Below are 14,688 nucleotides of genomic sequence, written 5' to 3'. Positions count from 1 at the left end.
ACTGGTCCTAGCATGATTGATTTTGGTCCAGGGAAGACATGGCTTGGCAGTTCGGGCTGGACTGTTCCCATGAGGCACAGGGTCAAGACTGATTTGTATATGGCCATGTCTGAACTGGGGTGGCGTGGAGAGCAAAATAACGATGGATTTAACCCAAATCTGTGACTGGGGGTGAATGTTTAGCCATTGTGCAACATTCCGTCCATCATCTTGTGTGTTTTGCTGTTCGTTTTTGTGGGAAGGGTATGCCCAGACGTGGGTCCCGTGCTCACTACGCCATTGGAGTCAAGCTATCCTGGCTGATGACGGCTGATAGCCATAAACCGGTCCTAGGATGCTTGATTCTTGTCCAGGAAAGACATGGCTTGGCAGTTCGGGCTGGACTGTTCCCATGAGGCACAGAGTCAAGACTGATTTGCATATGGCCATGTCTGAACTGGGGTGGCGTGGTGAGCAAAATAATGATGGATTAAACCCAGATCTGTGACTGGGGGTGAATGTTTTGCCATTGTGCAACGTTCAGTCAATCATCTTGTGTGTTTTGCAGTTCGTCCTATGTGGGAAAGCTATGCCCAGACGTGGGTCCTGTGCTCACTACACCACTGGAGTCAAGCTGTCCTGGGTGATGACGGCTGATAGCCAGAAACTGTTCCTAGGATGCTTGATTCCAGTCCAGGGAAGACATGGCTGGGCAGTTTGGGCTGGACTGTTCCCATGAGGCACAGGGTCAATACTGACTTGCATATGACCATGTCTGAACTGGGGTGGCGTGGTGAGAAAATAACAATGGATTAAACCCAGATCTGTGACTGGGGGTGAATGTCTTGCCATTGTGCAACATTCCGTCCATCATCTTGTGTGTTTTGCTGTTCACCCTGTGTGGGAAAGGTATGCCCAGACGTGGGTCCCGTGCTCACTACACCACTGGAGTCAAGCTATCCTGGCTGATGATGGCCGGTAGCCAGAAACCGGTCCTAGGATGCTTGATTCTGGTCCAGGGAAGACTTGGCTTGGCAGTTCGGGCTGGACTGTTCCCATGAGGCACAAGGTCAAGACTGATTTGTATATGGTCATATCTGAACTGGGGTGGCGTGGAGAGCAAAATAACGATGGATTTAACCCAGATCTGTGACTGGGGGTGAATGTTTAGCCATTGTGCAACATTCCGTCCATCATCTTGTGTGTTTGCAGTTCGTTCTTTGTGGGAAGGTTATGCCCAGACGTGGGTCCTGTGCTCACTACGCCACTGGAGTCAAGCTATCCTGGCTGATGATGGCTGATAGCCAGAAACCGGTCCTAGGATGCTTGATTCCGGTCCAGGGAAGACATGGCTGGGCAGTTCGGGCTGGACTGTTCCTATGAGGCACAGGGTCAAGACTGATTTTTCATATGGCCGTGTCTGAACTGGGGTGGCGTGGTGAGCAAAATAACAATGGATTAAACCCAGATCTGTGACTGGGGTAAATGTTTTGCCATTGTGCAACATTCCATCCATCATGTTGTGTGTTTGCTGTTCTCCCTATGTGGGAAAGGTATGCCCAGATGTGGGTCCCGTGCTCACTACACCACTGGAGTCAAGCTATCCTGGCTGATGATGCGGTAGCCAGAAACTGGTCCTAGCATGATTGATTTTGGTCCAGGGAAGACATGGCTTGGCAGTTTGGGCTGGACTGTTCCCATGAGGCACAGGGTCAAGACTGATTTTATATGGCCATGTCTGAACTGGGGTGGCGTGGAGAGCAAAATAACGATGGATTTAACCCAGATCTGTGACTGGGGGTGAATGTTTAGCCATTGTGCAACATTCCGTCCATCATCTTGTGTGTTTTGCTGTTCGTTTTTGTGGGAAGGGTATGCCCAGACGTGGGTCCCGTGCTCACTACGCCATTGGAGTCAAGCTATCCTGGCTGATGACGGCTGATAGCCATAAACCGGTCCTAGGATGCTTGATTCTTGTCCAGGAAAGACATGGCTTGGCAGTTCGGGCTGGACTGTTCCCATGAGGCACAGAGTCAAGACTGATTTGCATATGGCCATGTCTGAACTGGGGTGGCGTGGTGAGCAAAATAATGATAGATTAAACCCAGATCTGTGACTGGGGGTGAATGTTTTGCCATTGTGCAACATTCAGTCCATCATCTTGTGTGTTTTGCTGTTCGTCCTATGTGGGAAAGCTATGCCCAGACGTGGGTCCTGTGCTCACTACACCACTGGAGTCAAGCTGTCCTGGGTGATGACGGCTGATAGCCAGAAACTGTTCCTAGGATGCTTGATTCCAGTCCAGGGAAGACATGGCTGGGCAGTTTGGGCTGGACTGTTCCCATGAGGCACAGGGTCAAGACTGACTTGCATATGACCATGTCTGAACTGGGGTGGCGTGGTGAGAAAATAACAATGGATTAAACCCAGATCTGTGACTGGGGGTGAATGTCTTGCCATTGTGCAACATTCCGTCCATCATCTTGTGTGTTTTGCTGTTCACCCTGTGTGGGAAAGGTATGCCCAGACGTGGGTCCTGTGCTCACTACACCACTGGAGTCAAGCTATCCTGGCTGATGATGGCCGGTAGCCAGAAACCGGTCCTAGGATGCTTGATTCTGGTCCAGGGAAGACATGGCTTGGCAGTTCGGGCTGGACTGTTCCCATGAGGCACAAGGTCAAGACTGATTTGTATATGGTCATATCTGAACTGGGGTGGCGTGGAGAGCAAAATAACGATGGATTTAACCCAGATCTGTGACTGGGGGTGAATGTTTAGCCATTGTGCAACATTCCGTCCATCATCTTGTGTGTTTGCTGTTCGTTCTTTGTGGGAAGGTTATGCCCAGACGTGGGTCCTGTGCTCACTACGCCACTGGAGTCAAGCTATCCTGGCTGATGACGGCTGATAGCCAGAAACCGGTCCTAGGATGCTTGATTCCGGTCCAGGGAAGACATGGCTGGGCAGTTCGGGCTGGACTGTTCCTATGAGGCACAGGGTCAAGGCTGATTTTTCATATGGCCGTGTCTGAACTGGGGTGGCGTGGTGAGCAAAATAACAATGGATTAAACCCAGATCTGTGACTGGGGTAAATGTTTTGCCATTGTGCAACATTCCATCCATCATGTTGTGTGTTTGCTGTTCTCCCTATGTGGGAAAGGTATGCCCAGATGTGGGTCCCGTGCTCACTACGCCACTGGAGTCAAGCTATCCTGGCTGATGATGCGGTAGCCAGAAACCGGTCCTAGGATGCTTGATTCTGGTCCAGGGAAGACATGGCTTGGCAGTTCAGGCTGGACTGTTCCCATGAGGCACAGGGTCAAGACTGATTTGTACATGGCCATGTCTGAACAGGGGTGGTCTGGTGAGCAAAATAACAATGGATTAAACCCAGATCTGTGACTGGGGGTGAGTGTCTTGCCATTGTGCAACATTCCGTCCATCATCTTGTGTGTTTTGCTGTCCGCCCTATGTGGGAAGGGTATGCCCAGACGTGGGTCCCATGCTCACTACACCACTGGAGTCAATCTATCCTTGCTGATGACGGCTGATAGCCAGAAACCGGTCCTAGGATGCATGATTACGGTCCAGGGAAGACATGGCTTGGCAGTTCGGGCTGGACTGTTCCCATGAGGCACAGGGTCAAGACTGATTTGCATATGGCCATGTCTGTACTGGGGTGGCGTGGTGAGCAAAATAACGATGGAGTAAACCCAGATCTGTGCCTGGGGTGAATGTTTTGCCATTGTGCAACATTCCGTCCATCATCTTGTGTGTTTTGCTCTCCGACCATCTTGTCAAAACAAAGAAAATGCCAATACTGTTCACCTTATTTACAATTGAATTCTTCACTACATATGAATTAAACACTATGACACCTTGTATCTAGATTGAATCTTTTTTATTTTTTCACATTATTTTTCCGTTGTTATTTTGGTTGAATTTTCACCAGTTTAACATTTCGAAAACACACCTGTACAATACATACATCACATTAATCAAAATTCTACAATACTATACATTCATGTTCATACTAACCACAATTCCATACCTCAATCATACCATCTCTCACATACATGCACAACAACAAATTATTTACATTACAATAGCATTATTCAAAACAATTGCCATAGATCATATTGTTTGTCAAATTTGTAACAATTGTAGAGTATTTAGAAAATGTTATGGCTCATATTGTTTTGACAGTAGTCAGTGGCTTGGCCTTGCTGTTGGGAGCCCATATCCAGAGGTGTTTTTTTTTTCTCCGACCATCTTGGGCATCAAGAGCGGGGCAGGATATGCCATCACCTGTACCACTGGAGGTTGATAAAATCTGACCGCTGGAGTCTCCAGATAGTCTTAAGGGGCTACTTCCTTCCCTTCCTGACTAACCCTCCTCTAATGCCAACTACTTGTCTCAGGCTGATGGAAGACCACATCTCTTTGCTCTGCCAGGTAGTGTTGTCTCTCTTGGCCAAGGGAGCCATAGATAGGGTGCCAGCCTCAGAAGTATGTTGTGGTTACTGTTCCTGCTACTTTCTGGTGCCCAAAAAGGATTGGGGCCTTCATCCCATCCTAAACCTGCTCCCTCCCAATTTCTTCTTGAAAAAGGAGACATTCCAAATGCTCATGCTTGCTCAAGTCCTGTCTACCCTTGTCCTGGGAGACTGGATGTCAGAGTTGGAGTTGTTGGATGCATACTCCCACATTCCCGTCCTGCCTGCCCACAAACAGTATCAGTGGGTCACGGTGGGCCACAAGCACTTTGCATTTGCCATGCTCCCCTTTGGCCTTACCAGCGCCCCTCAGGTGCTCACCAAGGTGATGGTGGTGTTTCTGAAGAGATCAGGGGTGCCATTATTTCCATATCTTGACAAATGGCTGTTTAAGGTGATAGATAGATAGATAGATAGATGGATAGATAGATAGATAGATAGATAGATAGATAGATAGATAGATAGATAGATAGATAGATAGATAGATAGATAGATAGATAGATAGATAGATAGATAGATAGATAGATAGATAGATAGATAGCTAGCTAGCTAGATAGATAGATAGCTAGATAGATAGCTAGCTAGATAGATAGATAGCTAGATAGATAGATAGATAGATAGATAGATAGATAGATAGATAGATAGATAGATAGATAGATAGATAGATAGATAGATAGATTCTCTACCAGGTAAGGCATTACAGAAGGTAAGCAATTAGTTCATTTTGTAAAGTGCTCCGGGATTCCACACTTGGAAGTACAATTCATTGATTGTGACTTTGATGAGAATTCTTACGGAAGAGAACTAAGATGGATGGTAAGAAAGTTTTCCTTCTCATGGATACTATAGTCCATACCCTCATAGCAGATTTACCATATTTTAAGTATGTCAGTCACAAACTGGAAGACCAGTCATTTTCATCAATTTTGTTACGGCAGCTGTGAGACAGAAGGGGCAGCACTTACGGCCTAGGGTAAGACACTGACATAATGGTAATGTGTCAATATCCTTATATCCTAATGGCGACCACTTGCTTAACTCTTTACATTTCCAGAGTTTCCAGCCCAGCAGGCCCCACAAGAGCCAAGAACTATGAGGAAAGACGTATGAGTAATAAGGAAGCAGCAGGTGGAAGACAATATCGCTCAAAACCACTGCTATTACAGATATATACCTTTTGTTTAAAAAAGTTGCATAACTGTTTCTTGAATTTTTTTCTCAAAACAGAAATTATCTGAAATATTGAAAGAAGTTTCAGTTGACCCCGAAAGTTTTTGGTTCCCTAAAGAGAAGAGGTCTTCCACGGACTTGCGTATTGAGCACAAGGATAAGGTACAATTTTAGAAATCATAGAACGAGTGAATATTTTGTCAGTGTGGAAATGTATACTCAAATTTGTTTTGATAAGTTCTGCCTTTGTTTATGATGATATATGCTGACCATTTTGGTCTTCAGATGTTTAAAGACGACAGAGTGTATGTGAAAAGATTTAGGGCCTCACTTAGAGTTTGGTGAACAAGATGTCAGTCACAAAAAAGTGACAGATGTCTCAACCGCCATATTAAAAGTGCAGTACATCAAGGCCACTGGAACAATGTGATTTTGTGGGTGCAGCATTTTCCGCATAAATATGGATTTGGCAATTGTTAGAGAGCCATCAGGATATCCTTCACTTTTTGACCACTCTGAAATAGAATCTGTATCTTCCCTTTCCACTTGAAAACAAAATAATTTCAGGTCTTGTGGGGTGACAAACGTTTTGTTGACTCCTCACATATCTGTAAGGCTGAGGCTCTCATTATGAGTTTGGGAAGCAGTATCTCTGGCGGTAATACTGCTTTATAGGAAAATAATGAGAGTGCAAGGGAAATGCGGGGTGCGTCCGTATCCCCAGGATAATGATAGACTAAACAAATGTGGAGGGACCCACTATGTTGGTATGGCCACCCTGTTGGGACCCCAATGATGAAGCATGACACCAACCAGGTTGGTGTGTGAAGGGTCTTTAAACACACCCAATGGGTCCATGTACTAACCATAATAGTGATTGTACCATACCGACATAGTGGGTATACTGCTTTGCCAAATTATGAGTTGCCTTTTACTCCCTCACCAGCCATTCCCATGTCCTAGAACATTAAACCTGGTTTTACTGTGTGCTAGTACGCACCACTAAAGAACGCAGACAGCAAGAGGTAGTGACTACCACTTGAGGCACAGCCCAGCCCCTACCAGTCTCACTATAATGCGATAGGGATTTCACTACACTCTTTACTACATTGCAAGAACCTGCTGTATGTCCTAATGTCCAAGGTTCCCCGACCCTTCTATCAGCTGACTTGCACCCTCAGCTCCAAATTACCACCTGCTCAGCTGACGAGAGAGATGTGGCATTTAACCACCTTTAATTCTCCTTCTTCGGATACATGTAAGAATATGCTGTATTCTGTTCTGCTTCCTGTACATCATAACAGAGTACGTTCAAAAGATTGGTCGATGTAGTCAAATATTTAGTACAAATCAAAGTGTGAACAGAACAACAGAAAACAGATCACCACTAATAAAAGCAAAGGTAATTTCAAGAATGGAAATTTAGGGCCATATGTAGGTAATCCAAATTTACTGATTCGATACTACAGAATTTTACTGATTCGGTATTTCAGAATCGGTAAATGGTATGTAGGTATTGATTCAGTACATTTTGCCGAATCGCTAAAAAACAGTAAATACCGATTCGGTATTTACCTATTCGGTAATTCCCATTCATTCCTATGGGCCTGGAGGCCCATAGGAATGAATGGGAATTACTGAATTGGTAAATACCGAATTGGTAATAGGGGGAAGACTAACAAGGGTGAAAGGGCGTCACATTGGCACCCTGTTGTACCCCTGATTAGTGCATGGGTGCACATGTGGCACACATACATGCCCTAAGGGCATGTATGTTTGCCACATAGCACTTTTGGAAAAGCACAAATTTGCTTTTTCAAAGGTTTTCGATATTTACCACCAACTTTTAGTTGGTGGTAAATACTGAATCCTTAACTCAGAAATGCACTCACTTGAGTGCTCCCTACATTAAGGATTCGGTAATTTACCGAATCAGTATTTTAAGGAATCAGTAATTTACCGATTCCTTAAATTACCGATTCGTTAAATAACCGAATCCTTAATTTTGGACCCTACATCTCAAATTCGGTAATTTCGGCCGTTATGGACCGGTATTGGGCTACCTACATCTGGCCCTTAATTTCCAATGTAGCACCAGCATTAAATGCGATTGTCAGTCAAAGCATTAATAGGTCACTATGCATTACTATTGACAGTGCTCATAGGTGTAGGAAGCAAAAGGGAAATTAGGGCAGTGGTAGTGAGTTGATGAGTGAGGGACAGGGTAAAGGTGTGACAAAAATACAATACACAATAAATACAGATTGACCTTTCCAGCCTATATAAGGTCAATTAGTTCCTACATATACATTGCTCATAGGTATTTTTTGAATTGATACATTTTATTCTATGAGCATGTGGGCATTTGATAGGACGGTCTACGTTTCGATCCCCAGCAGAAAGGAGGGTGAGTGGTTGCCTCACAACGGGGTCTTCATCAGGACAGACGAGCACCTACGAGTAATTAAATTGGCTCAGTACCTAATAGGAATACATTTGGACATGGTGAAAATGTTGAGTAGGTAGGAATGACTGGCGCCTACTCGTGTTAGGAAAGATGGGCAACGTTCGATCCTCAATGGGCTTTCAAGGGGCTACTGGTTTACTAGAAGAAAGACATGTTGTATGAATGTACATGCAAGGGTGGAGGATTTCCCAAGTAATAGGAAAGTCTGAGTGAATGAATGGATGAAACAGTTCTTGTATTGCGCAAACTTAGCCCAGTGGGCGTCTAGGCGCCTAAGTCAAATGCAGAAGCTAGCACCCTCCCAAGTCCTATTCTCTCATAAGTAGGCCCTCTTAAAGAAGTAGATTTTGAGAGCCTTTTTAAACGACCCGATGGAAGGGTGGTGTACTCACTTTAATTATTGATCTAGCAGCGCAAGGGGGATCAATCTCCCGATGCAGGCAATGGTAAATCCAGATGAGAGTCTGAGGGAAGAAGGGACATAGGCTATGTCAGGGTGGGCAAGCAGCGCACGAGGGTAAATCAAGCGCTAAGTAGCAGGTGAAAAACATTGGAAAACGCAAAGCAGGTATGACCAAGTGTAAGTAGGTATCCATGCTGCATGAAGCTAATCTGTGTCAAGGGATTAATTCATGGCAGACACTAAATTGTAAGAAGGAATCAAAAAGGAGAGGGGTTGATAATGGAAACGGGTAAGTTAAAAAAGGTTCCATTAACATGAGGCTGTTGCGCTCCCTGTAGTAAGAGGTGGGGTCCCCTCATTACTGGGACGGTTGTGTGGGCATGGGACACCTTGCGCAGATGAAGACTGTAAGAAAACATATTAAGACAAATGCATGAAGTCAGAGAACGCTCGCTTTCAGAGATAATTGGAAAAAACGCTGGGTAAATTATCAAAGAATGACTAAATACCCGGTTGAGGCTCGTAGATTACGAGTAAATTGAAATGCGGGCGGTGAAATTAGACAGGCATCCGTTCATAAATACGTTCCCGGATGGGTTTCTCAGAATATGTGTAGATTTAAAAGCAGTTTGCATGGGTCTAATTACGTGTCTAGGTGTGCGCCACGTTAAATGGGGGCCTCGACCAGGTAACAGCTCAAACTTTACCTCCTTCATGTGGCTGGGTCACTCAATAGATGAGCTTGCCCAGCAGGCTCAAGCTAGGTGTAAGAAAGACCACGGCGTGCGTGCACTGTGAGGTGCAGCCGCTTGATGGTTCCTCAGGGCTCGCCGGTATCCAATGGCTAAGAAGGGGGCGTGTCTCACGTTCTGATGGCGGTGTACTAAACATGACAGTGCCCAAATGCTTTAGCTGTGAATACTCGAGTGGTATAAATACTTTTCGACCATTGAGTGTCACAGCGTGAAGCACACAAGTTCAATGTATAATGGGACTTGTCTCTTTGTTAACTTACAAGAAAGGGCTGAGATCTCCTGGTTCAGCACCTTTTACTATTCCGACTAAGGGCCCCATTAGGATGACGGGTGCAAAACCACCCCAACCGCCATGGAGGCGGGAAACAGCCGCCCACCGGGACGGTGGAGAAACCCGCAGTCAAATTAGGAACAATCACCAAAAAAAAACAACTGGGGCGGTAGCGTGCTAACCAAAACCACCCGACGCAGGCGGTGACGTCCAAAAACCGACCGTGGCGGTTGGAAACGCAGCGGAAAAGCTACAACCTGCAGCAAACATAGCGGAGACTCAGCATGGGAAATTAGTATATCCCCACTGGTCCAGTGATACGATCCACTGTTTCCGACCACAGCGGTCGCATACAGGAGTGAATGTGAGAGACAGCGGAAGAGCTGCAGCATAGCTACTGCAGCGGACGATACATGAAAAAAATGGCGATCGGAAGCAAAAACACTGCCGCAATGCCAACAATTGCACAAACCAAAGTAGCCATGCCCCCAAACACACAAAACACAAACAAATGAAAAGGAAAAATACCAAATAGAAACATACAATTCCCAGGACAACCCCCACAACACGCCTGACAAACTAACATGTAGGTAGCCATCTTGCTTGAGAGGCCTGTATGTGGGAGGGAGGCCTGTATTCCAACTCCCACCATGCCCCCTGTCCCACACCCCAGCAAGATGGAGCCCTCCCCTCACCACCCAGGAGCACATGGAAACCATTGCATTGTTCACCACACAAACTAACAGGTATGCAGCCATCATGCTTGGATTGCCTGTATGTGGGAGGGAGGCCTGCACTACTACTCATACTATGCCCCCTGTCCCACACCCCAGAAAGATGGAACCCTCCCCACACCACCCAGGAGCACCTGGAAGCCATTGCATTGTTAACCACACAAACTAACAGGTAGGTAGCCATCTTGCTTGGGAGGCCTCTATGTGGGAGGGAGGCCTGCACTACTACTCCCACCATACCCCCTGTCCCACACCTCAACAAGATGGAGCACTCCCTCCCTCCCACAAGCACTGTGAAGCCATTGCATTGTACACCAAACAAACTAAAAGGTAGGTAGCCATCTCTTCTGGGAGGCCTGTATGTGGGAGGGAGGCCTGTATTCCAACTCCCACCATGCCCCCTGTCCCACACCCCAGCAAGATGGAGCACTCCCTCCCTCCCACAAGCACTGTGAAGCCATTGCATTGTACACCAAACAAACTAACAGTTAGGTAGCCATCTTCTCTGGGAGGCCTGTATGAGGGAGGGAGGCCTGCACTACTACTCCCACCATGCCCCCTGTCCCACACACAGGCAAGATGGAGCCCTCCCCACACCACCCAGGAGCACCTGGAAGCCATTGCATTGTTCACTACACAAACTAACAGGTAGGTAGCCTTCTTGCTTGGGAGGCCTATATGTGGGAGGGAGGCCTGCACTCCAACTCCCACCATGCCACCTGTCCCACACCCCAGCAAGATGGAGCACTCCCTCCCTCCCACAAGCACTGTGAAGCCATTGCATTGTACACCAAACAAACAGGTAGGTAGCCATCTTCTCTGGGAGACCTGTATGTGGGAGGGAGGTCTGTACTCCAACTCCCACTATGTCCCCTGTCCCACACCCCAGCAATATGGAGCCCTCCCCACACCACCCAGGAGCACCTGGATGCCATTGCATTGTTCACTACACAAACTAACAGGTAGGTAGCCATCTTGCTTGGGAGGCCTGTTTGTGGGAGGGAGGCCTGCACTAATACTCCCACCATGCCCTCTGTTCCACACCCCAGCAAGATGGAGCACTCCCTCCCTCCCACAAACACTATGAAGCTATTGCATTGTACACCAAACAAACTAACAGGTAGGTAGCCATCTTCTCTGGGTGGCCTGTATGTGGGAGGGAGGCCTGTACTCCAACTCCAACTCCCACCATGCCCCCTGTCCCACATTCCAGCAAGATGGAGCCCTCCCCACACCACAGAGGAGCACCTGTAAGCCATTGCATTGTTCACCACACAAACTAGCAGGTAGATAGTCATCTTGCTTGGGAGGCCTGTATGTGGGAGGGACGCCTGCACTACTACTCCCACCATGCCCCCTGTCCCACACCCCAGCAAGATGGAGCACTCCCTTCCTCCCACAAGCACTGTGAAGCCATTGCATTGTACATCAAACAAACTTACAGGTAAGTAGACATCAACCCTGGACTGGCTGTTTGTGAGTGGGAGACCTGCATCACTACACACAGCACCAATTGCATGCAATGCATCGATACCTCAGATGTACAAGTAATTTATGTACCTCTGCATCATGTAATGAGGCACAGTATTGCACTTACAAAAAATAGTGATGAACTGTCAATGTGTAGTGTACAGACAGTGGATGACACACAGCTAACAGAATTCTTGCACAGTGCACAACACTGAGCATTCCCCATCTAATCCACAGGTGATCAAGAACTCACTGCTGACGACGACAACAAATACCAGCAGAGCCAGTCTCCACCCCCTGTACATGGACTTTCGGATGTAGACTCCCAGGATTCTCTGGACAATGAGCTCCAGGCCGGCCCATCTGGTGTGCCAGGGAGCACCAGGTCCCAGGACCCCATCCTCCCCACCACCATGTCTGCAGCAACAACAACTGCACAGCAGACCCTGCAGTTACAGCCTGTGCCTCCACCGCCACCACCACTACCAATGCTACCTGCAGCATCCTCCCTGTCCCAGGGGATGACCAGCCCTCACTAACAACTGTGGACGACAGGGAGAGTGTGTGTGGACCCACAGTGGTGAGGCAAATGGTCAGTGGCAGCAGGGCAGGTGGGAGGGCCAGGGTTACCCCCAGACCTCAGGAGGTTGGGACACCATCCCTGGACCTCTTCACCAGAGTCATCGGGCCTACAAACAGGTCCAGGGACAAAGTGGCCGGTCTGAAGAACTATTACTGGGAGTCGGGGTCCCTCAGGGCTCTATTTTGAGCCCGACCCTCTTTAACATCTTCATGACCCCTTTGGCGGCGTTGGCGGAGTCGTTTGAGCCCGGATCGTATCCTATGCAGACGACACCCAGCTCCTCTTCTCGTGTAAGAGAGGAGGAGACTTTGATGGGGAGAGTATCTTGATTGCCTTGGGGCTGTTTTTCAATGGTTCCAACTGAACAGCCTCAAGTGCAATTCCGATAAGTCCGAGGTACTCTTCTTTGGGTGTGACACGGAGCCAGACTGGCAGGCTTGGTGGCCTATTAATATGTTCCCCCCGACTTGTTCATCCCAAATGGCTAAGAACCTGGGGGTCAAGATGGACAAGGGGTTGACGATGAAGTCCCAGTTCCTGGGGGTGTCGGGCATCTGCTTCGGCCTCCTTAGGATGCTGCGGAGGTTTCTTCCCCTCTTGTCAGAGGAGCACAGGAAGCTGACAGTGCAGGCCCTGATAGGCTCTAGGCTAGATTATTCAAACGTTCTGTACCTGGGCCTGCCAGAGTACCTGCTACAGCGGCTCCAAGTTGTGCAGAATGCTGCGGCGAGAGCTATTTTTGGCTTGAATAGACGTGCTAGCGCAGCGGGTTTGTTGCAGACTCTGCACTGGCTCCCAATCCGCAAGCGGATCGCCTTTAAGGCTTTGACCCTGACCTACAAGGCCCTCCATGCGATGGGAGCAAAGTACCTCCAAAAGAGACTTGCCTTCTACCATCCGGCTCGTTCTCTGAGGTCAGAATCCCTGTTTTTGGCGACTGTTCCACGAGTGAAGAGAGCGCGCCTGGGAGGTCGCTCCTTTGGACTACTGGCGCCACAGTTGTGGAACTCTCTGCCGCTTACACTTCGGGGAGCCACCAGCCTACTTGCCTTTAGAAAAGGCCTCAAAACCTGGTTGTTTACCCAGTAGGCCTTCTTATCTGTTGTGTCTTCTCTGTCTGTGATATTTTTCTTTTTTAATTGTGTTATGTTATTACACTGTAGCCCTCCTTACTAAAAGCGCCGGGACACTCTTTTTGAGTAGCCGCGCGCTATACAAAAGCCAATATAACATAACATAACATAACATAACATATTACGCAAGCTCATCCTTCTGATGAGGTCCATCGACACACGCATGGGACAAATGGTGGACCTCATGGGCCAGCAAGTGGCGTTACTGAGGGACAGGCCTGCGTCCCAAACAACACCTCCGCCCCACTCTGCTGTGTTGCAGAATGACAGTTCACCATCCTCTCCTGCGGCCACAGAGAGGGGTGAGTCCTCAGACGCTGCTGGCCATGCAGCTAGGCCCCCCCACCCAAGCGATCAAGGGGGCGTCCAAAGAAGAGCCTGGGAGTCTCTGGAGGCAAAGCACCAGCCAAACACCAGTCACAGAGCCAGCCCTGATGGCAACCCTCTTCCCCTCTGCATTGACTGTTTGGACTATCCTTCCCCACACTGCCTTGCGAATGGCACCTGTCTGTTAGACTGGGTCACCACATCGATGTGGTGTTTACTCTTACATCTCATTTACCATGACTGCCAACTCACTACTACATCACCACCTTCATGTAAATCTGCCCACACCCCTCACATGTCAACTTTGTAAATAAAATACCTTACACACTTCAATTGGTTCAGCTTCATCTTTAGTTCAATATTTACAGTGTTCAAAATGTCCATAATGTATTCAAAAGATGTACAGTATGTAGGCATGGATAATGTCAAGGCACCTAGGGAGACACAACAGAACAACAGTCACTCGTGTGAGTGTGGCATCACAGACAGTACACTACACCAACCATCTACATGAAACAACAGGCAAACAAAACAATGTGCAACAAGTGTCAACAAACTGAGTCCTGTATATGTTCACAGATGACATGTCACTGACACATTTCCGCACACAGGTGACTTTACATGTGCCTGTCTGTACCATCCGCACATAGCCCTTCACGACCACAGCAATCACACCATACATAATACAAGTTGTACCTCATCACCCACCTTCAAGTGAAGTAGTGGGTGATGAGCTGTTGACGCAAGTCAACTCCTTCCTCCTCTCCACTGTCCTCTTCGCTGGACTCAGGTCCTTGGGCTGGCGGGGGCCTTGGGTCCTCATCGTCATTCAGGAGAAGGGGAATCCCCTTGTGAATGGACATGTTGTGGAGCATACAGCATGCCACAACAATCTTACA

The 14,688-nt window shown here is 47.7% G+C and overlaps 1 protein-coding gene across 1 annotated transcript in view; it reads left to right on the top strand.

Moving 5' to 3' along the window:
• Positions 1 to 14,688, top strand: part of LOC147734664 (uncharacterized) — a 5,992,067-nt gene that overhangs the window by 3,548,243 nt on the left and 2,429,136 nt on the right. Inside the window, exon 23 of the mRNA XM_086952471.1 lies at positions 5,704 to 5,808. Within this exon, the coding sequence (XP_086808597.1) occupies positions 5,704 to 5,808 (105 nt within the window). The remainder of the gene's footprint in view (positions 1 to 5,703; positions 5,809 to 14,688) is intronic.

Source organism: Lissotriton vulgaris, chromosome 1_2 (assembly GCF_964263255.1).
Source record: "Lissotriton vulgaris chromosome 1_2, aLisVul1.2, whole genome shotgun sequence".
Taxonomy (NCBI): Eukaryota; Metazoa; Chordata; class Amphibia; order Caudata; family Salamandridae; genus Lissotriton; species Lissotriton vulgaris.
Note: the sequence above shows the minus strand (reverse complement) of the source record. Positions and strands in the feature narration are given on the sequence as shown.